The 27,075-nt window shown below is 39.7% G+C and overlaps 1 protein-coding gene across 6 annotated transcripts in view; it reads right to left on the bottom strand.

Annotated features, from left to right (window-relative positions):
* The window catches only part of AKAP13 (A-kinase anchoring protein 13), a 341,772-nt gene that overhangs the window by 147,878 nt on the left and 166,819 nt on the right, over window positions 1–27,075 (bottom strand). For all 6 annotated transcript variants that reach the window (XM_058542397.1, XM_058542391.1, XM_058542392.1 and 3 more), the window contains exons 6-8: window positions 11,244–11,442; window positions 5,557–8,695; window positions 1,825–1,952 (exon numbers count right to left, since the gene is read on the bottom strand). In XM_058542397.1, coding sequence (XP_058398380.1) covers window positions 1,825–1,952; window positions 5,557–8,695; window positions 11,244–11,442 — 3,466 coding nt within the window. The remainder of the gene's footprint in view (window positions 1–1,824; window positions 1,953–5,556; window positions 8,696–11,243; window positions 11,443–27,075) is intronic.

Here is a 27,075-nt window from a genome sequence, read left to right as displayed (position 1 = left end):
TAGAGGAAAACTAGAGGAAAAAGGAGAACAGTAAAGAGATGAGGAGAGGAGGAACTTTTTTTTTTAAATAATGTTTTGTTTTCTTCTTTATAATAGACAAGATACAATTAGGATTGAAAGATCCCTCATCAGAAAGCAAAGGGTCTATGGCCAAGCATCAGGCTGTGTTCAATGACACTAATCACTTCAATGTTACAGATGGAGGACTAAGAAACAGAAGCATGTGAATTCAAGGATGTGAGTTTGTTCCTTCCCTTTTTTAGGGGCTTCTGGAAACAAAGACGCATGTACCCATGCAGGGTGTGTTCTCTTTTCTTTCCCCAGGGGCAAAAGAAACATTTGTCTGAATAATTCCTGCTAACAAGTAGCCACCCAGGCATTAGTCATGAATACTATCTGTAATAAGGGGCGGGTTAGAACAGTCAGCACCTCCTTACCACTTTACTCTAATAAAATGAGGCTTGTTTATCACAGTTCATACACTGGAAACAGTTTGGGAGGGTACAGTTCTGTTTACCTTCTGGGGTAACTTTAAGAAAAAATACCACTTAGCCCTCTGAAGAGCAAAAACAGTACACTGTCAAGTCTAGCCAAGGAAGATTGATTTTTCTGAAAGGCAATATGATTTAGTCCAGTAACTTGATTTTCAGCTTTCAAAAGTTTTTTTTTTAACCAGCATGGAATCTAAAGCTTAAAGCACTATTTCTCTCATAAAGTTTAAGTTCCCTTGGTTTAAAAGTTAATAGCTTTAAACAAGAATAAAAATAATCTCAACATGCTAAAGAAAAACATTTTAAAAACTTATTGAACATTAAATCCAGAATTACCAAATGATCCAGCAAATCCACTACTAGGTATATGAAAACATATGTCCACACAAACTTGTACACAAATGTTCATAGCAGTATTATTCACAACAGCCAAAAAGTTGAAACAATCCAAATGTACAACAAAATGTGGTCTCTATCCATACGATGGAATATTACTTGGCAACAAAAAGAAATGAAGTACTGATCAACGTTATAACGTGGATGAACCTTGAAACAGCATGCTAAGCGAAAGAAACTAGTCACAAAAGACTACGTATTGTATCATTCCGTTTATATGAAGTTTGAGCATGGGCAAATCCATAGTAGCAGAGAGGAGATTAGTGACTACCAGGAGCTGGGTGGGGGCACGGGGAGGACTGCTAACGAGGATGGGGTTTCCTTTTGCGTTGACAACGTTCTAAAATTAAGACAGTGGTGACAGTTGCAGAACTCTGCAAATATATTAAAAACTACTAAACTGTGCACTTTACTTGAATGGGTGGATTTTATGGTATGTGACCTTTATCTCAATAAAGCTGTTATAAAAAACTAACTGAATCTTTTTTCATCACTAAAAATGACAACATATTTTAGACAGTATTCAGTTATAAGTTAAAATCTCATTTTTGCTATCAGTTTCTATATAAAGAAAGAAGAGTCAGATTTAAAAAGGGTCAATAGATCTCCTTTTATGGTGATCTTCATTTTGCGACACGTTAACCTTGATGACAAACTGAAAAGTCTTGTGCTCACAGAGAAAATCTTGTTCATTATAATCTCCAAGGGATCCATGCAGGAGGGCCTGTTCCAGAAGTATGATATGTGGTGCACACCATTTATGAAAGCTCAACTGCAACAACATATTCATGTTTATACATAATGGAACAAGAGAGAAGGGGAAAAATACTACTGTGGAAAAAAAAAACCCCAAAATAAAAAAAACCGAAACCATTAATCAGACACAGCAGACCAGGCTACACACATTTTGTGCTTGCAGAGATGTGATGCCACTTACCGCCTGGGTCTTCGGGCCTTGCTTCAGTGTCATAGCTATGCTTCCTATAGCCACCTCTTCAGAAACTGAACTCTCCCTGGTATTACTCAGAAAATCCACTTCATCTTCAGCTTTTGTGTCTGGCATTTCTGAAGAGAATAGAGGGGTTACAAGGTGCATTTGAAAAATTGATTCCTGTGCCTTACTATTTACACAACAAGCTTCAGGTTTCAAGTGTTTGTTTTTGCTTTTGTGTTAAATGGAAAAGTGCTCGTTTGCTTTCAGGAGCTGGTGTCATTTCTGACCCTCTGCTGAGCTATTCCTTTATCACATGGCTGTATGGTTTTCCCTCGCCTCTGTATGGGTCTGCAGCTAAGGCAAGATCCAAGTCCATATCTATTGTACTTCTATTTTCACTACTGACTTTGGTGCTGACTTGCATATGGAAAAGTAAATTCACAAGCTTAAGGGAACAGATTAACAGCTGAAGCTAGGTAGTCCATCTTGACCATCATCAAAGAGGTAAGAGATGTTTGAATTTGTTCAGGACAAAAAGCAAAGAGCTGCTGAGAATGAGATAAAGCCTTTGTGAAGAGTCTGAGTTTCCTTAAAAACATACTATACACTCGCATCCACCTATCACTGCAATTGATAAGACTGAACTATTCCAGTAAGTTATTTTTTGTTTTAACTTTTATTTCTTCCCAAACCAAAACATAATCACGAACTAGCATTCTTTTTCTTAAGAAAAAGTTTTTACAGGTTTTCTTTAGAATTATGCTCAACAGATGAAACAGTAGTGGTTTTTGTTACCCGACCACCATGTGGTCAAGCAAATACAGGAAGGAAAGAAGTAACAAAATGCTAGCTGAGGCAAATTTAGGCTTTGACACTTCTTGAACGGGAACTGATGACTGAACAGTAAAATTCACCTTGATAATCCAAATACAAATGGAACTGTCATCTCAATTTCATGTGGAAAATTTTCTGTGGTTGTTACTAATCTGGTCATGCCACTACTCTGGCAGAGAAAAATGTTCCCTACACCAAGTGACAGAGAAGTTTCTTATCACCAAAAATAAATTATATTAAGATTTTATTCTAATAGTCCATTGTGACATGCACAGAGGTCTTCTTTAGATTTAGGAAAGTTACATTCCTATAAATGAACATTTATAAATCTTCTTTCCTTGCCCTTATTTATAATTACATAATCTTACCAGCAATTTAAAGATGGGCAGACAAGTTTCTTCGCCCAAAAAACCAAAATCTGTCCTACATTTCATAAAATGTGATTAAAGTTAAAAAAAAGATCTGACTAAGCAATCCCCTTAGAAATATTCCTTGATCAAAACATTTCTGAGTCAGAGTAATTTTTTTTTGGTTGTTAATGATTTTTATTTTATTTATTTGGGGATGTGATTTTTGGCACAACCTTACTATCCTATACCCATCAACTGAAAATATGTATCTTGGCAAGGAGCAAGCAGTCACAATGGTAGACAGTGATTACTGAGACCTGAGGGGTATTGGCAACTTCTGTAGGACTAGCGTGGCTCAGTCATGTACAACTGACTTCCAAAGCACTGTGACCAGTGCTCTTGATGGGAGAGGGGCCACATCCCCTCTTTCTAACTGGAAGTTTTGTGCTTTCCCCATCTCAATTTCTCTTTGGCTTTATCTACAGCAGTATATAAAAACAGAAGCCAATGCCATGAGGCTCCTTCCAATCCAGCAGTTAAGCTGATGTCTCTTCACTCATAAAATAGCATGGTTAAACTCTAGAATGGAATGTAAACTTCCTAGAAAATACCCTTTGGCTCTGAGCTCACACTCAGGTGCTTTTTCTCTGGGACAATGTGACCAGGGACTTCCCCCAATCCCGGCTATTTTCTGAAGAAAGCACTGATTTCTTCATCACTGGCTACTTCTCTCTGTAGTGTGAGACCTTACACATCGAGTATATACAACTCCACTTCGTAGCAGAACAAGTAACTCACCCACACATATCGACCAACCCCAAACCTAGACATACCGATGAAACTTCATACATCTTGTTTTCTGTCCTAAAACCTTAAAATCTTAAAAATCATTTCTTAGCATCTTTACTATATTTACATACTATTAAAAATCAAAGCCTGAAATTCTCCCTGGTTTCTACCTTTTCTCACAGGGTACTAGACACAAACCTCACAAAGTTTTCACTTGCTTGGGTTAAATCTGACTACCCAGCCAGAAAGAGAAATAATTCCAGCCCACGTGGCCAAAGACGCAGCACCCAAATGAAAAGAACATAGCCAGGCATCAGCTTACAGCCACTCCCATTCTTCTGAAATGTCAGCCTGCCATGGCCCCCAAAATAGACTTGTTGTTGTGCCTTATTTTAAAAATTACAGACCTTCTTATTTAAATTCTGAGATAGCAGTCAACACATTTCTACCACTAACAACCCAAAACACTAATAAAACTAAAGACCTGAAGTCACCAAAAATATTACCTCAGGTTTCTTAAATCCCTCAACTGGAAGAAAAAAAAATATTATAAATGGTTAAAAACCTGTTATCAGGGAAAATGACCACTTTGTTTAAATTGCTCTTTTTCCTAAGCAACTTCTTTTTTTGTTCTATTTGTTCATTTCTCTACACATTCCGCCCCCACACTCTTAACATGTACTAAATTTAAAAGGATTTTCAAAAATTAGAAAGAAGAGCAAAAACAAACCACAAAAACAAAACAGGCTACTTCTCACCTACTAAAGCCTGGGGGCAAGCATGGAGACAGCTCCTCTGTCTATACCTGGTAACAGGTGGTAGTCGCAAAGCGTGAATCAAACTGACCTTCAAAGACTTCAAGAGTCAATACTGAGTCCAACTCCCGTTTCAGCTTCAGCCTCAACCTCCTTCAAGTTTTAGTCAGATGGCTTATTTCCACTGAGCAATAGTGGTTTCTCTTTGCTCTCTCTGGACATGGTTACCCACAGATGGAACAGGCTGCTGTGAGCAATCTGCTCAGTGCAGCTGCTTCACCAAGATAAGCAGACACAACGTCTGCCCTGTGACAGCAGCTCAGCCGACTGGGCTTGGGCGGAAATCCTGCATCCTATCCCCTGCGCTGTGCAGGGTCCTGAATTCCCAGACTGGTGCCCAAAAGCAACAGGCAATGGAACGGCAGGTTTGCTCCTCAGGCAGGAAAAGGAGGGAGTTCCCTTCCCACCGGCCCTCCCCAATGACCTAAGGCCACCGTTTGGGATGTTGGGCCATCGGCTTAGAACGATACTTAAAGAGCTGTTCATGAAACTGCTCTGACTCTAAATTTGCTCAGAACATAGACGAGAATGATAGGGAAAGAAAGGAGTTTCAGGCTTGTAAATAAAACATTGTTTTTTATGGTTCTAGAGAAGAGGACTAAGCCATGTGAATAAAAACATCTGTTAAATTCCTTTATCGTTTTAGAGCACCTGTGATCTAGGCATTGTTTTCCAGGTTAGGAAAGTTGCAACTGCTCCAGGGTGACAGACAGAACACTTACAGGCTTAAGCAATCAAGCTAGGAGTCTACAATACAGGAAGCAAAATCTGTCCAACCCTAAGATGACACGCCTCTCCTGGTGGGGGTGACTAGTAACTTAGCAACCTACCCAACGAATGCAAGGCCCCTAAACAACAAAGACACCTATATTTTTACCAGCACATCATAGAGACTCTTAAGGGAATTTGTTTCTCAAACAGTTTATTTTATATTTTGCTTTGCTTACCTGTTGCCGGCTCAGGTCCCTGGACAGGCAGAATAATCTCCTCTGGCTCCTCCCTTCCAGCAAAACATGCTACATGGTTCCCAGGGGCTTCTTCATGAATACTGCCCATTTGTGGGGTCTCCCCAGACAGGAGAGCACTCACTTTCCCTGGAGAAGCACTCTCCAGCTGTTCAGTCACTGGGCCTGACTCTGAAGGACTTGACAGTGACATCTGACTTATTTCCCCCTCTGTGATCAGTGTTCCTGAGGCCTTGACTCGTTCCATGACGGCATCCACTAAGCAACTCGCAGCCTCCTCGATTGAGTCTGCTCTCTTAGGCAGATGCACAGCTTCAGCGGAGACAGTGCAAGGCAGAGGGGGAGCACCCCCTTCCCAGCTTGAGGCCTTGTCATCACTGCTCGAGAGCCCTGTCTCTTTGGGGCGCTCTTTGGCAATAGGCTGTGGTAGGACGTGATGTGCCTCATCACCCATTCGTGCCTCCTTGGAGTCGCCCATGAGACAGCTGCCGTCTGCTCCCTCTAGCTTCCCTTTCTCCCAACCAAGAGGTACCATCTCTGGGGCTGCAGCATCCTGTAGATCAGTCACATCTTTACGTGATAAAGCTCCTGGCAAACCCAGGATCATATTCTTCTCCTGGCTCAACAAGACTTTTGGAATTGGGCTGTCTTGGGTGTTGTGTGACACATCCTTTCTTCTGGCTCCAACGGTACCTTGTAGGGCATCAACCACTGCCACATCCAATGCCACATTTCCACTCACCTCACAAGCAGTGTTTTTACCTTGGGATTGAGTGTTTTTCACTCCAACATCCAAAGCAGATCGATTGCAATTAAGAGCCTCAGACCCATCTGGTAACAGACCTGGCAACAGAGGTGAGCTGCTCTGCTCTGCACCCAAGGTTTCCTGGCTTGCATCTGCAGCCAGACTTGCTCCTGGTGGCACCGGGCTCTGTGCAGCCCCACCTTCAGTCAGCAGCGAGACTGGTGGGGCCACTTCCTTGTTATGTTTAGTTTCTGCATTAAGACCGGCCGAGGGTGTGCCCAGTGAATTACCCTGCTGAAGGGCTTTGTCCTCAGCACAGGCAGCTGAGCTAGGTTCTTCATGGAATCCTGGTGCCTCCTGTCCAGGAAGAGGTATTCTCTGCTCTTCTTGCAATGTATCTGAAGAAAGAGTATCTTCCTTAATGGAGGAACAAGTCACTGCTTTATCCTTGTCATCTTGTCCCTGAGCTGCAGAGCTTTCTAGAACCACCAGATTTTTTCCTTCTTTAGTCAAAATGGAATCAGAGGCCAAAGTGGCCTTACTCACATGTAGCAGGGAAGAGTCAGTCCCCTCTTCGATATTCAGAACTTCAGGGGCTGTGGAGAGGCAGGGACCCTCATGCTCCTCACTAAGTCCAACGGGACTGGTATTCCCCATGCTGGGCTGAAGATTTACAGCAGTGGAGGACGTGGACAGGCCTGCCGCACCGTCTTCTAGCGGCTGCTTATCAGGATCATTCGAATCTCCGTCTGGGCCATCACTACCGTCTGTAGCCGTATGTAGTTCAGGAGTTGCTGTTCCCTTTTCCTTCTGGGAGGGGACAAGAGAAAGCGCGTCATCTTTGGTTACTGATTCACTGCCTGGACTGCCTGCAAGAGAGAAAGTCCTGTCTGATGTCACTGCCTGCTCTGGCACCAGTTCTTTCTCAGCTTTGGGGGCAACTGCATGTGGATGTTGAACCACCTCAAGCATATCTGTTAAAGATGCTTCTAGTTTCAGATCTTTTCCTTGGCCCTCTTTATCCGAAACTTCGAGAGGACAAAAATCCACATGTTCCTGGGTATCTCTTACAACGTCAGGGGTGATTGTGTTAGCCTGTGAGCCTTCAAAGCAGATGGCAGAGGGCAGATGTTGTGTGTTGGGCAGCCCTGTGGTGGTGCTTTCAGGCTGGGTAACCATATCATCACAAGGTTTTGCAGCCAACACACCACCAGAAGTCACTGTGTCCTGTTGACATGAAGAGGCAGCACAAAGTTTATCATCTCCAGTTGCAGAACAGATGGGTGATTTGCTGTTTTGGCTTTGAACATGAGATGAAATAGTTTCTGATTTCTGGTTTGCCATAACATCCTTTTGTGGCCTGGAAACAGTTAAATCAGAGGGTGACACTGCTTCACATATGCCCGCTAAGGGAGCCTCAGGTTCGAACCCATGTGAAATCTTGTCTTCTGCAGCAGCTGGAATTACCAGAGAGTTCTGACCTACTGGAGCATCAGCACTCTCTTCACAACTTCTTGAAGTTTCAGTTTCTGCAGTTTTTTCAGTGGAGGTTTCTCCACTGCTAAATGCAAATAAAGACTCAGCCGGTTTGTTACCATCCAGGGAGCCAGTGGCAGAGACACAGTTTGGAACACTGGCTTTATCCACAGGCTTACTTGTGACTTTTACATCAGAGGCTCCAGCTGTGCTGCTATGAGAGTTCTCCAATCTTTCCTTTGTACTTTCCCCTCCTTCAAGCACATTCTTCTGGATGGTGGCATCTGCGTTCACGAGATGACGTTCCATTTCCCCTGAAGTCTCTGGGACACTGCCATCTGTTGTTGAACTGACTACCAGTTCCCCTCCAGAGAAATGCTGCGCCATGCCTGGTTCCACGACCATGTCTTCCTGCAGGACTCTGTCTCCACTGCTCAGAGACTCCTGGGCTGTGGCCACTGCAGAAGATTTTGTTCTAGTTTCTTCATTTCTGATTCCACAGAATGGAAGGCCATCTGTGTCCTTTCCTCCACACTCAGGCATGCTCTGAAGGCAGCTGTCAGGATCAGACACAGTTAAAGAGTCCACAGTAGGTGTTGGCTCCGCCTCTTCCCCTTTTCTCTCCACGCCTTTATTTTCCTTCCTATAAGAACAGTCTGTATTCTCTTCCTCAACCACGCTTGACAAATCATAGGAACTTTCAATCTGCCCAACAGTGCTTGCCTGGCAGCATGAAGAGCTCTCAGTCTCTTCAGGAAGAGAAGAAAGCTGCTGGTCCCTGGGCTCTGATGTGCAGGGAAGAAATTGGCCATCTCTATCTTGGGCACTGGGCAGACTTGAAGGATCCTGTGCTGTCACCATTAAGGGCATAAGACTGTCCATCTGCTTGAGGTTTGTTTTCTAGAAGGAAATGAAAGATATTTTTAAAATACTGTCCATGGGAAAAGATGCCACTGACAGCTATACGCAAAAATCCTGTTGGAGAGAACTCTCTGCCATTCCAGCCCTTCTTAGGTCACATGATAAGCTGATCTAAAGAAACACAAATAATTTTTTTCTTGTTCCTGATACCACCGTCCTCTCTTATAATTGCATACCTACTGGAATGATAAAAATGGTCAAGAATATACAAGATGACTATTTTCTACATTATGAACTTATTTTACAAAACAGATTAAAATTGAGCCTCAAAAACCTTATTTTAAAAAAAGCACAGTGACTATTTTCAAATGAGCAGCTGAGAAAGACTTTTTTTTAATAGGGTCTTCAGAGGGGCAGAGGCTGCTTCCATCCCACCCCATAGATACAAGTAAAAACTAATCCTAACCAGTTTGGTAAACTCTCTTTAATCACAATGCTCAGGCAGATGCTCCTGTGCCCTAATTCTTACTGAGGAGTTACACAATGTCCTTTAATCCTCAAAACACGCCCCATTCAATCTAGTTTATGAGTTCAATTTTAGTTATGGGTTCATAATTTCAATAACAATGGCATGGTAGATATTCTTTTACTTTTTGATAAAAGTAGTTCCTCTGTTGTTTAATATTGAATATTAAATACATAAGAACATATCAAATTAATAATACCTAATTCTTGATTATTCTCACATGGTACTGTGGCTTGAGGATATTATAGGTCATCTCAAAAACAGTTTTTGTAACTTTAAAGTATCTTTTAAAACATAAACAGATATAACCACCACATGGGAATGGTTAAAATAATCATGGTTGATCAACCTGATGGAAAATTCTACGCTGTTATAGAAATGTTAACCATGAAGACCATGGCGAAATCCAAAAAAGATATTTATAATACAATGTTGAAAAAAATAAAACCTATAGTTAATCTAAGGTTATAATTATGCAAAAATCACATGTACATGTAGACAAGGATTAGGAAATGGAGAAAAATATAGCTGATCTTTAGGGTGGGTTTGCCTTTATATCAAAATTTCAGAAATTCTTATAATAATACTATTTGTTCAACAAATAAAAACAATTTCTAAAACATCTGGTTTGCTCTTCACTCATTTTCTGATCTACTGCAATAATCTCATGCATCTCTGCTGTCCACGGTCCTCTCGTTCATTTACTCACTCAGTAAACACGTTGAACACTTAGAGTACTCCATCATCAGACTACTCCTGTCCACATACTGGGACTTTCGTAAAGTGTACACATTTAAGTGCAAAATGTTATGCTCACTAAAGTCCTTCTAATAAGAGTATAAGAAAAATGGATTTTTGCTAAAAGCTTCTGTGTTGTGTTCCTTAGAGTATTCAAAATTAGCTTGCTTCTGTTTTTGCTCAGAGTACAACAGACTCCTAAAAATTATGAAAGCAGGTCATTAAATTTAATAAAGAATGAACATTATAGAACAGAAATTTGAAGAAACAAGTGTTGCTTGACAAATTTTAGAAGCTTCTAACACACGCATCCTCTCACAGTTTTAATTTCTCATGGTTTCCTGTCAACTATTCCCATACGTTGCAGGTAGCTTTGGCACCTCCAAACTGATATTTTCAACTGGACTATCATTCACCTAGTAAGAAGAGCTCTAAAGGGAAATCTGACTTTCCGGCAGTCCATTCAGAGGCAAATAAAATGACACCTGTTCTGGAACAAACATGATTTGGAAAGGCAGAGGCAGGAGCATCATACAACCCTACTATGAGGTGTCTTGGCCTGCTGGTCTCAAAAATAATGCCTGCTCCCAAAGAAGCCTCCAGCATTGAGCTGACCCTAAATGACCTTAAATGAAATTACTGTCAAGCTTTTTCCAAATCAAATCAGCTCTGAAATAAACTGAGTGGAAAAATTATCTAAACTTAGCCTTTCAGATGTTATGGCCAAGAGAGATGTACCCATATGACGTTTATATTATCCATAATAAATGCTACCAGGGAGTCTGTAATGTTTTTATGTCTGGCAACAATTTTATCTTGAAGGCTTGAGTGGATTATAAAATCTTTATTTTTTTAGTGATCTTTTTACCATACAACTATCAATTTAAATACAGTAACACTATCATCACTCATTGAAATAGCTGTGAAAAGGCTTTCTTTCTGAGTAAATTTGGTTCTTGTTCTTTAGCAACAATCTCAGAAACTGCTTTGCTCATTTAGTTTTATAAAGTTAAAGACACTAATTTCCTTTTATGCCAGGAAAATTTAGTTCTGGTTGTTGCATATTTCTGTATCTGCAATGTGTACGTGTACCTTTTATAACTTAAGAAACCTGGCAAAAACCAATGAAAAATTCTCAGTCACCTACTGCTACAACCCCAATGCTAGCTCTGTCCCTGTAAGCAGTAACAGCTAATACCACCAAAACTGCTTTACAGGTTCACAATCTTTGAGGGAAGCATTTTTATGTTCTAATTATAGCAAAGTTCATTGGACGAAGCGGTGAGGACACAAAAGCCTGAAAAGGAAAATTTTCTTCCTTACCATTAGCTGCTGTTGGATGTTCATAAGTTTAAAAATATGTCCAGTGCAACTGTCTTTAGGAAATGGGGGTTCATGACGTGATTCGGACTCAGAGGTTAACGTATAGATGTCCAGCTCTCGATGATGCCTCACAGAACAGTCTCCATAAGGTATCTCATAGGATAAACTGCTCCAGGAGTCTGGTTCTCCAGCGTTCTCCCTGTAAACGAGCAATCTCTGGTTAACATTTGTGTGTTCTGCCTCCCAGGCAAAGATTTAACCCTCTAAGTCTTATGCAAAATTTCTAACCTGATTGCTCTTTGAGGCTCTGCAGCAGAAATTTGGTTTGTACAGTTCCCCAATGATTCAGGAATATAACTGTTCCATCCTCCTCATAAGAGGTCACAAATGGATTAAATGAAAACTACAAGATTCTTCCCTAAGCACATTCTTTTGATCAAGATAAAGAGAAGTCTGGGATCTGAAAATAGTTAATATTATATGCTAACAACCAAATAATGAGGAAATGTAAAGAGGATAGTTTTAGCCTGGTTTTCAATAGAAACAAGGCTTATTAAGCATTTCTCTTAAAATAGGTTACGCCATTTGCTAATTGCAGTTGATTATATTGGGAAGGGAAGAACCAATCACTCTGACCCATGCAAGGGCACTCCAACTTTTGTTAACCATAGATGGAAGAAGCACCCTCAAAATTCTCTAAGTCAACCACGTAGAGAAAAACTCCTACAATGCCATATCATACCATACATGTCAATATAATTATCAAATCCTATTGTAAATGAAGAACTTGGTTCCAAGAACTCCAAGTGAAATTTTTTTTAATTTAAAAAACAAACACTTTTGCTCAACTCATATCATTATACACATACATCATATCCAAATCAAGGTGACAAAGGCATAGGTATGTAGAAAAGCCTTTCTGGGACAGGCTTCCAAACATGAACTATGTGGTTCTCACTAATGAACCAGTAGAGTGGTAAAGTATCCCAGAGATTCTGCAAGAAGGAGGAAGGTAACGTTTGAGATTATCATCATGGAAATGGAAGAAACTAAAGAACTAAGAAATAATAGACATGCCATCCACTGACAAATATGAGAACGATTACTTCAACTTTCTCTCCAGAATTTTGTCTACTAAATCATGTCTGTCATTAACAACTCACCTGAGAATGACTGGAGTTTGAAAACTAAAAACATGCTATAGCGGAAAACCTGTAACAAACTGGAGAATAACGCACTGGTTGAGGGTTAACAATTAACACTGCTCCAAAAAAAACTACTGTAATTTCTGTACTCAAAAGGGTCTCCCCAACAGCTGCTTAAAATGAGCTTGGCATATACTATGCTAAATGTTTTATGCATTTACCAAACTGCACTATTCTGAGTAAAGTGACCTCAAATAGAAAAGGACCTGTAAGACTGACTTACTTAAAAGATGAACTGAATAACTCAGCTATACCAAATGAGCCGGCGGCAACTTCTCTGTAAATTCAGCTTTGAAACTTGGTTTGACATTGTCATCTACTCTGCTTAATTAATTCTCTGACAGACATTACTGGCATATCTGCTTACTCAGATTACCATACATAGTCATACTCCACAAAAAAAGGCCTTTGAAAACAGAACCTGATTTATATACCACCATTCAGTGTGAATAAAATATAACAAGCTAAGAGGGGACTGTTTGCCAGGCAGGGGCAATTAAAACCTGATCCAGTCCATTCTCAGCAAAACGGAGTTATCTACCAACCTTGCCACTGTTAATTTTCAAACCGTTTCCTTTCTAACATCTAAACTTTGGGAAATTCCCTCTGCAACCACAACCTATTTACCTTCTACCTTTCCCATGCTCTCCTTCCAGTGGAATGTGCTTTTGTTGCCACAACTACCTTCAAGTGCTAACCCTTCCATCTCCCAATTCATTGTCCCTGTGGATTGCTGTTGCTTCCTAGCCCATCTAAATGCCAAGAATAGTCAATGCAATTATTCTCCCACCGGCTTCCATGGATATATGAGGCGACTGACACTTCCAGACACATCTTGCCTGCAGGTCTGAGTAAACCTCACCATTCAGCAAGTATTTATGCGCCAGCCACTATTCTAGGGGCTGGTGATACCAAAAACTCCTCATCCTGTTGGAGCTTATCTACTTAGCAAAGGAGACAAGAGTAATCGAGATAAACAAAATACCTGCTATTTTGGAAGACAGCAAGTGCTATGGAGAAAAATAAAGCAGAGATGAGGGTTGCCATTTTAAATGTGGTGGGTGTTCACGGAAGGCCTCACTGAGGTGACATTTAAGCCAATACATTTTCTGCTCTGTGTTCAGCATTGTATAAAACCTTTACTAGGTCCACTAATAAAATCTGGCAAAGCACTATGAATAAAAATGTTTACTGCAACTTTAGGTATAATAGTATTAAAAACTGGAAACAACCTTACCAACTAGAAGGTTGTTTTGGTAAATTAAAAAAAGATCTATAGACTATCATGTAGCCATTAAAAATAACTGAAATTAACAGTTCTATAACATTAAAACCTACAATGTTCAGTGAAATAAGCAAAATAAAAAAGGTAAAAAACGTAGGTAAGTCTAGACAGTAAAACACACAAATAAAAATAGTATGAGGGTGTTTGGGTTATAGGTTTTCTTCTTCTCCAAGATTTTAATTATTGTTTTTAATAATTTTTTTTAAGTTGCTGTTCAGCCATGCCTCACTGCTGCTCAGTAATGCTTTTACTCACTTGTGTGTAATCTATCCCCACAGTGGTTACTGAAACTTTCTATAATGTCCTCAAAGGCCCAACTTTAACCTTGTCTACTTCAGTCTCAGGTGACCTTTTCTCCCTTCTTAGTGAGAAGCTTGAGGCCACCTAAGGTGAGCTAAAACCATCTTCATCCACTAAAGGGCCTCTGCCCATCCCCTCTAACTTCCAGGATGCCTCTTCTGAACAGTGGATTTGCTCCGTTTCCTCCTGCCCTCCTTAGGTACCTGATTCAGTAATCATCCCCTAGATGCCTGTGGTCTCCCACCTGCTCTGGACTAGCTCTTCCCCACTCACCTACAAGGACACCTAAAACATGAGCAGTAGACAGAGCAGCAGTGGCAGTAAAAGGGATCACTGCAGCGGGTGGAAGCAGCAGCAATCCTCATTCAACGCTTTATACAGGCCACTCGTTCTCACCCAGCAATTTGGCCCCCAGGGGACACTTGACAGTGCCTGGATACATTTTTGGTGTCATTTGACGGGGGTAAGAGGAAAAAGGAATGTCCTACAATGCACAAGACAGCTGCCTATAACAAAGAATTATCAGGCCCAAACTGTCAGTAGTGCTGAGGTTGAGAAATCCTGATGTAAACCCATTGAACCCTTTCTGTCTGTCCTCCCCTTCCCTTCCACTTCCTTACCAGCCATATACACACTTTAAGGCTTTGCAATCTGGCTCCTACTCACTCCCACTGCTACTAGAACTCCTTTGTCACAGGTCTCCATTGACAAGTAAATCCCCAAACCCCTTGGCCTTTGTTTGTCCCCATCATCCTTGAGGTTTACAGAATTTAAAAATGGTGACCTAATTCTTCTTTTAAAATTTATTCTCACCTGACATCCATAAAGAACCATCCTATTCATCCACTGTTTTCTCCGGCTCTTTCTTCCCTTCTCACATCTTAGATGTAAACATACGTCAACTTTCTGAACTTGGTCCTCTTCTTTATTCATCCTTTCCCACAGCCCCAATTCACCTCCCAAATCTCTCTGGCCTCAAAGTCTCTCTGAGATCCTGCCCCACACTTCCGACTACTTGATGAATGTCTCCACCAGGACGTCCAGTGGGCATTCTCAAATTTCAAAACTCAATTTCATGTTCCTCCATTCCCAAAAGCAGGAGCAACTCCAAACTCATTTCCATGAATGAAATGATTGTTCTTCCTAGTAACACCATTTCCCTTGTTCAGAACACTCTGTTAATTATGTGTCTGCAATGCTTCTCCCATTCAAACACCTACACACCTGATGTCAATTCTTTAAATTTTATTTATTTATTTATTTATTTATTTATTTATTTATTTCCCCCCAAAGCCCCAGTAGATAGTTGTATGTCATAGCTGCACATCCTTCTAGTTGCTGTACGTGGGACACGGCCTCAGCATGGCTGGAGAAGCGGTGCGTCGGTGCGCACCCAGGATCCGAACCCGGGCCGCCAGCAGCGGAGCACACGCACTTAACCACTAAGCCACAGGGCCGGCTGCTGATGTCAATTCTTATAGGCATTGCTCTAGTTGAGACATTCATTGAGTTATCTGGACTCTTGTAGCCACTCTTGTTACAGGCCAGCTACCCTAGAACCTCTACCACTCTCCAAATCTACCCAAAGGAATTATTTTAAGGCAATAGTGATGCCATTCTCTTGCTCAAAAGTTTCGCTCTGCAAAACCACACAATTTGTTGTTGTTCTTTTTGCAATTGGGAGTAAAGCATGTACCACGTGTGCCTGTTTCACTTAGCCTTTCCCTTTCAATCTTAGGCATTCTATGTAGCATCCCATCTCTATGGTATGGATATATAAAGCAGAGAGCCACAGAACTTTACAACAAAGGCTACTCAGCTACTAATCAGAGCCAGAACTACAACTCTCTCTCTCCATTCTATGATGGTACTGTCATAGCCATGCTTGACAAGTACAGCAAGGCTTCTGCCTGGCCACTGACACCTCCACATTAAGACACCGTTGTTCTTTTCGTCAATTTATCTTCTTATACTCCATTCTTCTTATACCCTATTCTGCAGCTATACTGTAAATGCCCATTCCCCAAGGACACTCCATCAGCCAGGGATGCCAGCCTAGCCAAAATCCACCCATCTTTCACAGTCTGGTTTGCCAATCTCTTTTTCCATTTTTCTCTCCACTGATATAAAATCTTTTCTCCCCTCTGAACACACAAGATCTTATTATATCACTCTCTTGCAGCTTAAAAAGAAAACCTCTTTGGGCTACTTAATAGTTATTTAGGTACTTATCACTGTCACTAGAATACAAGACAAGCTCCTTAGGAGTGGGATGGTGGCTACTGGAATTGCAGTTTACTGAAGGTTTAAGATCAACAGTCAGTACGGAACACAAAAATGAGAGTGTGTAAAGAATTTCTCTTTACCACTATTTTTCTTGGCTTAGTAACAAATGAAAACCTGGCCTAACATTTTGGGGCTATGTTATATAAAAAATTACACATCTCCAAGCAACAGAATCACAAAGCACAGACAGACATACACACAGAAGAGGAATGAGGGAATTGAGACTGAGGAGGCATTATAAACTGACTTCCTAAGAAAATGAGAATCTAGCTTACTACCTGCTCCCCTTCCCTAACAACATCTGCACACCACCTGACCTTTTCTCCTCATAATAGTTAAATTTTGGCTGCATCAGCGTTCACTGTCTACATTATTATGCATCTAGAAATGCTGTTCACAGCTGATCCAAGTTATGCACTATGATTACTTTTCCGTTCTTATACAATTTATTATTTTCTCTTGAATTAAGTGAGTTACTTTCTTTTTTCTAATTACTTCTAACTAGAATCTTGTTTTTATGGTCTTGCTTCACAATGTGATATTCAAACATCATTCAATGAAACATTTACTGAACAACTATTAAATGGTAGGCACTGGGCTAGATGCCAGGGCTACGAGGATCAATATGATGCCTTTCTCAAGGAGAAATGTAAACTCACAGTCTAAGGTCAAACATAATTACTGTTAGATAGCCACGGTTTGGCTTATTGGTGTTACTGTCACCTCCATGGAAGCAAAAGCAGGAAAGAATCTATTAGGAGTTTTACCCCTCTAAGTGTGGCATTTTATACAATAAATATACCATATTTCATCAACATTACAATGCTACTACTTGTAAAAAAGTACCACCATTTTATGTACCACTAAGGAGGAAAGAAACTGCTGTGAATTAAATTATGACACAATGTTGTAATAGGATTGATCAAAATGTATCTGATTTCTCAGTTGGAAAAACATACATCTTAAAAGAGATAACACAGAGTATAAAGTCAACCGTCCTGAATACTGGTAGTGGTAGCACAAAGAGTTCACATGACCAAACCGTTCCAACATCATCTGCTTTCACAGTATGCTCTGCTTAACTTAATGTTAACATTCGCCTGTGTTCCCAAAGCATGCAACAAGTGGACAGCAGATACACACGAAGAAAGCAGCTCAAAGGCTTTAGATTGAGCTGCAAGGAACCTCAGGAAACCATGGCTTGGTATACGTTAACAAAAACATCTAAGACACTAGCTCTCAAACTTTTAAGTAGCTCAACATTTTCAAATAAAAACACAGGCATAAAAAGAGTTGCCTGGTGATGGGGCTAGTGGAGGGAAGTGAAGGCAAAGCCCTGCTCTCTCTCCACCCGCCTTCCCTCTTAGGTGGGCTGTGGCGCCCAGACCTAGAACATAGCTAGATGTTTTGTAATTTTAAAAGTACAGACCTACTTTATGTACAACTACCACATTTCTCATTTTAAAGTCATTTTCGTTGTTTAGTCTCCTTTGCACTTGTAGAATAACTACTCAGCATTCTCCTGATTAGAAGCTCCTTTCTATGTCTAGAGTTAGTAATTAAATTGTTCTCAATACTCAGCCTTGTATTTCTGCCATGGAGAGGAATATGCCTGGGTATCTAAAATTTACCTTAGCAATATACACCAAGATTTTATTGTAACCAAATCAAGTCTGGCAGGACAGAAAAGCACCCACGAATGTACTAGAAATTCTGGTTGTTTCAGTTGGTGAATTAAGAGGCACCCTACCCTCAGCTGAGGCTTCTTAAAAAATGAGTGAAAGGGATATCTGTAGATGAAGGAGCGCAAATGCTGCAGAAAGGTCTATAGAGATCTTTACCACATTTCATTTTTCATCCCAATAAGGGAGGGCACCACTACTCTGAAAAAATGAAAGGGTATACTGTGGAAATTATGCAGTACAGGCATTATTTCATTACTACTACAGCAGACAGCATTGAGGTCTCTCAGTATTTCTTAGATTGTCACATTCAACCAGATCCCAGGACAGAATTCAAGACAGAAAAGGTCGATATCATGATTACCCTGACACTTTCAATCATCCTGCTATAAGGCAATTTATTGTTTCCAACCATTCCTGGGTGTCTTGAATTTTATCTAGAGTTTCCAGCACAACTCCAATGGCAGTCTCCCCCTTCTGAGCTCTGAAAGACTTGCTGCCCGGCACTGTAATGTTCTCTTTATGCATCTGTACCCCCACTGAGGACAAGGACCATATACCTCTGACTTGCTGGGTCTCACTACCCTGCTCCATCCCCTGACACGTTGTTGGTACTCAAATACCCAGGGCAGAAAAGTAGGAATATTCTTCTGTTTTCCTCAAGATGTTACAAATGGTTTGAGATCACGAAGAACTCACTCTCTGTGAAGTAACAGATGATCTAAAGAAGCAATTCTAGTAAAACCCAATGTAGTGGCAGGAGACTTGGTAAAGGAGACTAAAAAACCATGAAAACTAAATCCAGTGTATGACAAGACAGGGAAGAAAAATCACTGCTTAAACGGGTATTACTGGGCAGCTGGTGAATAGTGAATATAAACTATACATTAGATAATCATATTATATTAATGTTATATTACTGATTTTGAAAACTGCACTGTTATAATATGCTGATATATTTAGGAATAAAGGGGCATGATATTTACAACTTACTCTCAACTTCAATAAAATTATATACACACACTCACAAAGCAAATATAACAAAACAAACAATTGGTGAATTTAGACGAAAGGTATACAAGAGTTCATTGTACTATTCTTGCATCTTTTCTATGAGTTCAAAATTTTTCAAAATAAAAAGTTAAATGTAAAATATTAATTTTTAAAAAGGCAGAGGTAGCAATTCTTTCACTCTTCTATGATTACTATTTACTTAAGGCAGGGAAGAAACTAATATTATATGGGTATCTACTGAGAGACAGGCACCATGACAGGTGCTTTATTTTATTTTCTTTTGCTGGGGAAGATTAGCCCTGAGCTAACATCTGTGCCAATCTTCCTCTATTTTGTATGTGGGTCACCACCACAGCATGCTGACGAGTGGTATAGGTCCGTGCCCAGGATCCGAACCAGTGAACCCAGGCCACTGAAGTGGAGTGCACCAATCTTAATCACTACGCCACGGGGCCGGCCCCAATAGGTCCTTTTAGGTACACTATTTAATTTAATCCTCATATGAGTCCTTCAAAGAAGTGTTATTCCTAGTTCAGAGGAGAGGAAACTGAGACTCAGAAATATTAATGCATTTGCTCAAGATACCACATACATCACAGTTTGATAAACCTGACTTCAAACAACAAGCCTCACCACTTACAAGAAGTGAGAACTTGGGCTACATACTTAACCTCTCTGAGCATCTATCATGAGCTGTAAAAAGAAGACAGTGATAGTCCTTTTACAAAGTTGCTGTGGCAATTAAAGGCGACAGGAAATAAATTAATAATGCCTGGCACACAGTAGACAGTCAATAAACTTTAGTACTATCCTTACTTAACACATAGCTACTAAGTAGTGGACGAATGGATTTGAATCCAGGTTGGACTGACCCCAAAGCCTGTGCTCTCCCACTATCTAACGCTGCACTGCTCTAGGTGGAAAGGGCTGGTCTTTATAGGAACGCCTCACAGGGCGCCACAGCAGGAAGTATCCAGGGTCATTTGAAGGCAGCATGGAGCAAAGAGGCTTTTAGAGGAAAATTTTCTTCACGAATTAAAAGAATGCCCACTGCAGGCAGAAACGTTTTTCACACACAAGCATTCTCTGATAAGAAGTTCTCAAGTCCACTATCTGCTGAATTACTCAACAGGATGATGAGCAGATCAACCACAGCTATTCTCAGGTATCTGATGAGATTCTGACAAAATGTAGGAAAAACCGCACTGCCCAAATTCTCAGTGCCTAGCTGTTTACAAAATAAGCACATTCTACTCAAATGAAGAGCAATATCTGCTTGGACATTTATTCTTTCAATATTTTTCAAAAATGACACAGTCAAATTGTTCACCACATTTTTCACCAAGGTGATACCAACCGGCACCTATCTTTTCCTAAGGGGAAAAAATACTCTACTTACCACACCAAATCGCCACAAATTTATCTAATGAAGTTCAATTTAGATTTCCCTAGAGGTGAAATCACTGGGCAATATGATGGAAAAAGCATAGGTGTTGAGGTCTCAGAAGAATCCCTTTTATACCATGGTCTGATCTAAGACAAATTATCTAGTTTCCATGAGCCAAAGTTTTTTCATCTATTTTTTTTTTTAAAGTGGGAATAATATCAGCTTTCTTATGGAATTGTTTTGAGGATTAAAGATATATGGATTGAGATAACCTTAACTATATACACTACTGGTAAGTACTCATTAAATATTAATTTCTATTTCCTTCCACAAGGGATACACACCATAACCACTCCCTTTTATTGCTAAGTTTATTAGTTGTTTAACAACGTATCAAATATTGAGCTATGTGTTTTACCTATATCACCTCATTTATTCTTTTAACTATCCTGTGAAAGAAGACATTATCACCCCAATTTACAGATGAGAAAACTGAAGTTGTTGGAAATTTAATAACTTGCCTAACAGCTACTAAGTAATGGAGCCAGAATATGGACTGACATTCTAAACCACTACACAAAACCACCTCTACTGCCTATTTTGCACTAGAAAATGCAGACCAATAAAACAAACCAAATATTTTTAACATACACACTTTGGGGGATTAAGTTGGGGGATGCAAGTTCTAGATTAATGCGCATTATGGATATGGGGTATAGTTTGTGGTCCGTGGCTTCCACGGTCGTTTTCCTCTCCTGCTTTTCACTCTGAGGGGCTGCTTGGGCTCTCTTACTCAATGGTCCCACGACTTCTGGAATACTTTGGTCCTCTAATAGCCAAAGTTCTGTATTTTCTAGACTCACCTTACTGTCCTGCTTTCCAGATCTTGAAAAAATCATTTTTAATCTCCTATCATGATACTAGTTATATATGCATCAATACCTAATATACCAACATTCACAGGATAAGTAAAAAGAAAGTTAAATCAAGTTTATATTAGACTGACATTTAAATATTTATTGATATGATCAAGCTACTGAGTTGTTGATTCCTCTTATTTACTCAGATTTAAGCCACCAACCTGATTCAACAAATAACTCTCAGGAACTAATTTTCAGATGCAATGTTAGGTCTAATTTTCCCACTAAAGCAAAGTCCTTGATCTTAACTGCATTTTAGAATTACCTGGAGAGCTTTTAAACATCCTGATGTCCAGATCACACCTCACACCAATTAAATAAAAATCTCTAAAGGTGGCCTTCAGGCATCAGTATTTTTTTAAAGCTCCCCAGAGATTCTAAAGTGTAATTAGAATCCCCATGTGATTCTAATGTGCAGCCAAGGTTGTAAAACAGCACATTAAAGTAACCTATTGGTGCCAGTTCATTTAAAAAAGAAAAGTATAGCAAAGGCTGGCAAGACTGCAATGAATACCGGAGTTTTGAGTGTCACATCCTTTGACCTAATTATACAATTCCTTGGAGTTTATCCCACTGAGGTAATTTAACAGAAGCAAAAATCAACAGGTAAAAAATGAGGCTCACTAGAGCATTCATTAGTTATTTTCTGATTTTTTTAATGATAAAACTAACATTCAACATTTGGTTTAAATACTCCAAATATTTTAGAGGACCTCAAAAAGAATTATAAAAACCATATAAATAGATGAGTAGGATACAGTAAAAATACCAGAATACAAAATGGAATTATCACTGCAACTGTTTAAAAAACTCTATGCACTGTGGAAAGTAATATCTGATCATGAAATAAACCTGTCTTATGATAGCAGCATTATAAATATTATGTATAACTTAATTGTTAAAAAAATAAATGTTAATTCTCTCTCCCTGTCATCCTTCTTGCTTCTGGACTAAGTCAGAGGACAGAGACAGCATAGGGCAGGTGTCACCGAGAGCTACTTCAAGGGAACATGGAGAGATAAACCACAACACGGAAGTCTGAGCACACAGTTATATTTAATTCATCCCCAGAACAACACCAGGCACTTCAAATAGAGCCTCAGCTAAGAAACAACCCAGATTGACCAATCTCTACTCACTCAGTAATGCACTTTCTCTTTTTCAACCCTCTGACTCCCCAGATGACTTAGGTCATCTAAGTGATTAATTAGAGATTTCTATTTAAGTATCATTTGATTTATATTTATATAAAACTAGGATGATCTCTCACAGAACTTATGATTCTTTGCCTATTTCATGACAGTTATTGGCTTAATAATTATTTATTGTCCTCTGCACGCAAAGTGCTTGATGTTACTTAATGAAAGTGAGAAACACAGGCACGTGAGAATTACTGTGAAAGGGAGAACATTATCACTGTTGACTAAAATCAAATTCTAGGTTGGGGAAAGAGACAGAAATGCTTACAAAATAACCTGAAACTTGGGAAGAATAACAGAACTGGATAAAGTAATTTCAAACTGATGATGGAAAACAGATCAGGAAGAAAAGTTAAATATCCAACCATGACAAGAGAGGTAACATGTCTCTAAAATGTTGAGTTTCTTTACCTTTCTCATGGAGCAAACACACAAACCAAAATCAAATAGCAACCCAACATGTTTAACAATTTAAATAACCTAATCACAATAGAGAGAAAGGAACACACATCCATTTCTTCCAGTCTGATTTTTGAAAAGCATTTGAAACTCAGTATGACAGAAAGATTAAGAGCTAAATACGAATCTGTAACTCCAGTGTAACGGTGACCATTAAAATCAGTTGATTACCAAGCTTCCAATGGTGAAGATTCCATGATTCTATAGACTAGCGATTCGTTCCTTATAGACACCGATAACTTTAATCACAACCATGTCACCACTAAACTAGCTTTTCCAGCTAAGGAAAAAGTCTGGGTAGGACTCTTTATCTTCAGGCATGAAGTTCACCTGACTTTACACCAGGTTACTGTCATTAAAATTTAAGAAAAGAAAAAATGCAAGACATCAGGAGTTAGGCCTTGGTGTTTGATCTCTATGCATGTTTAGTCTTAGTAGTCACCACATTGGGCGAGTAGGCATCTTAAATCTGTTGGTTAATAGACAAAGCAAATCAAACTCATCTGTTTCTCAAAAAAAAAAAAAAAAAAAATTTAAGAAAAGAACCCATACTTAACAAGTCCAATAAGCTTCTAATGATCTTGTGTATTTTTATACAACCCATTGCCCTGATTCAGCACTTTTCATAATTCAATTGTTGAAATGGATTAATCTTATTTAGAAGCAGTTAGACAAATGAAATAGGTCAAAATAAAGAGAGGGCTGAATGAGAGCCAAAATATAAATCTTTTTATTAATTCCAAGCAATCTATTCCCTAGCAGTTTAGTATAGTAACTTACATGGATTAATGAGATGAAAAAAGCTAAAAGCAAAATGTTTCTTTAGATTATGTTAAAAAAGGTACTAAGAGGTAGTCTACTGAACACTCATATCTTAACCAACAAAAATGTTTTCATATTAGCATGTATTCTCTAAAAGGGTATGCATATACAAAGACCCCAGAAGACATTTACAGCATAAGTATACAGAGAATTTTAACTTACTCTATGTAAACTTAAAATGCAAATCTAAATCCTATGAAATAGGAGGGAACTGGGTAATACATGAGGCAATTACAAAAATACTATTTCTCAGTATATGAAAATATATTAGACTCTATATGAATACTTTTTCAAATGTTCATATAGGTACTTTTCTATTATTGATAAAATGTCTCCATTACTCTGTCGGAAAAAATAACACTACAGATGGCATGCCATTGTATTAAAAATGCATTCTACCTGGAATCTGGTCTTCTCTATATTGTTCTTAAGTTCATATTTCAAGATATCTTAAAAGACCACATTTCCAGAAAATGAATGGTCTACGTCATACATTTATTCATTCAAACATTTAACAAATATTCATGGAGTATCTACTACATTCCTAGATGCTAAAATATATTGCTGAATAAATAAGACAGCCAAGGTTCCTACTATAATGGAGCTTATATTAATAGAGGGGTATAATTATAGTTAGAGATAAGTGCTCTAAAGAAAATAAAACAGGGTGCTTATGGTGGAAAATTCCTTGGAGTGGAGATAGTGGCTTCTTCAGATAGGTGGTCAGGAAAATTGCTGAGAAGGTATGACAACTGACCTGAATCATATGAAAAGAGCCAGCACGTGGTTACTGGGACAGAATATGTCAGGCAAAGGGGACAGCAAGTGCAAAGATCCTGAGGTAGCAACCAGCTGGCCAGTATGGCTAAGGCCAGTATAGCCATGCAGAGAAAGCAATGGGAATGAGGAGAAGGTTATGAAATGAGGTCTGAGGGTTGTACAGGGTTCAGATCTCATGGAGTGTTGTGAATCGTGGTAGGAACTAAGATTTTATTTTGAGTGGGGTGAGAACATAGGAGGAGGAGGAAGGCAAAAAGGAAATAAACAAAAGAATGATACTAACAATATTACCTATTAGTATGGTACCAGATGAATATTATTTACTTTTAATCCTCACAACTTTGAGGCAGGTATCAGTGTATTTCCATTTTTCATGTGAGGAAACTGAGGCTTAAGGGACAATCATGGGGCCGGGCCAGTGGCGCAAGTGGTTAAGTGCGCGCACTCCACTGCGGCGGCCCGGGGTTCGCCGGTTAGGATCCCGGGCGCTCACCAACGCACTGCTTGGCAACCCATGCTCTGGCGGCGTCCCATATAAAGTGGAGGAAGATGGGAACGGATGTTAGCCCAGGGCCAGTCTTCCTCAGCAAAAAAAAGAGGAGGATTGGCAGATGTTAGCACAGGGCTGATCTCCTCACCAAAAAAAAAAAAAAAAGGGACAATCTGCCCAAGTACATAGCTAGTAAGTGAAAAGCCCAAATGTGTACCCACACCTAATGCCAAAACTTCTGTACCTCTTCCCACTTGCCACAGTGATACTTACCCTCTAACAGTTTCAAACCACGACTCCATTCAAATTATAAACTGTAAGTCTGATATATTTATCAGAACCTAATCAGGTATATTAGGTTTCTGTTGTCATAAATTTTAGAGGATCCACAGCAAGTTTTCAACTATGGAAAAAAACAAACTAAGAGACCATTCTTCAGAGATTGTGTTACAGCATTCAAATTGAGTATCCATGGCTGGCCCCAAAACTGAAGGTTTATGTATGTGGTACAACAAAATCGATAAAGCCCAGGGAGAATTTCAACTAATTTCCCAGCATTCTAGCCACTAGGCAAAAATCAAGAACCAATCACCCTCTGCCTTCTCACCTTGTCTAGGATGTTGCAACTCAAGAAAGAGTTCAGGTTTAATATGCTAACATATGTGTAAAACCCTGTCAAATCAATTGCAGAGAAAAACACTTTTCTGGTACTAACAACACTAGTCATTCACGGGGGAGTTCAAAGATCCGTCTTGCTGAGATACAGCAAAAAGCCAGATCAAAATGTCAGAGAACAGACAACAAAGATCAACAACGCACGAGTTCAGAAGCTGATACTCACTTACGGCGGCCTGAGCACCAGGAATATCGCAAGCCCATCCTATTTGGGTCTTGGCTTCATACTACGACTTTAAGAGTAGAGAAAAACAGCCAGGTCGGCCCTCCCAGAGGGCGTGCTTGCTGAGTCTCCTTCTGACAGGAACTGCAGCACCTAGTTCCTTATTTGAGGGTTACTGCAAGATCTTCATGAAACCACATCACCAGAGCAGGGTCAAACCTCAAGGAGTCCCATAAAACCAACCACAGCTCCACTGAAATGGAAGGGGAGAGGCTAGATGCCAGAAAAGGCAGGGAGGGAGGAGAATCGCTGATCCACCTCAGAACGAAGAGGAGACTGCTATCTTAGGTGTTTGTAGGGAACTCATTGCTAGACTAGTTACACACTCATGCACATGCAGATTCACTAGAAACTGTCCTTTCTTCCTTCCTTCTTCCTTTTTTTTTATGTAGTACTGCCACTCTGCCGTTAACAACTAGCATGGGAATAGTGCAAAGGAAAGAGGGCACACAATCTGAAACACTGTGTATCAGCAATTTGTTATAAATTCTATGCTGTTAAATAATTAAAAACAGAAAAGTTTTATAAGGTGATGATTAGAACATGAGCTGGAAAGTCAGAGACTGGTTTGATTCCTTACTCCGACATTACGACCTGTATGATCTTGGGTCAGTTACTTAAATTTCTCTGCAGCGCCATTTCCTCATCTGTAAAGTGAGAACACTAGTTTGTTGTGAAACCAAATGAACACAAATGTACGGTGTTAGGATAGCATTTGGCCTTCCCAAAGTGCTCAATAAACTGTGAGTATATGGTTTACTACAAGGTTGGTGTAATTCTAATGAACAAAAATGAAGGCCATTTCTGAGTATTAGACATTTAAAAAAAAGAAAGCATAGGGATCCTGCTTGTGAGATAACTGTCAGGCAACTACCCCTGCATCACCCTACCACTATTTACTCCCAAAAAATCCAAGATGAAAATGGGGCTCTAATTCCCTGCTGTTTCAAGGGATAGTGTTACAGTTGTGGGGTGAGGCTGACCAGGAAAAAATACATCAGAAACTGAATGGTGCAAAGAGATGTCATATTCGCAGAAAGCTGAGTGATCATCCTATTTCCAATGTATCTTCTTTCCTAGCTCTACAAATAAAGGAACATGCTAA

This window comes from Diceros bicornis, chromosome 5 (genome assembly GCF_020826845.1).
Source record: "Diceros bicornis minor isolate mBicDic1 chromosome 5, mDicBic1.mat.cur, whole genome shotgun sequence".
In the NCBI taxonomy this organism is placed as follows: Eukaryota; Metazoa; Chordata; class Mammalia; order Perissodactyla; family Rhinocerotidae; genus Diceros; species Diceros bicornis.
This window is presented reverse-complemented; position numbering and strand designations above follow the sequence as displayed.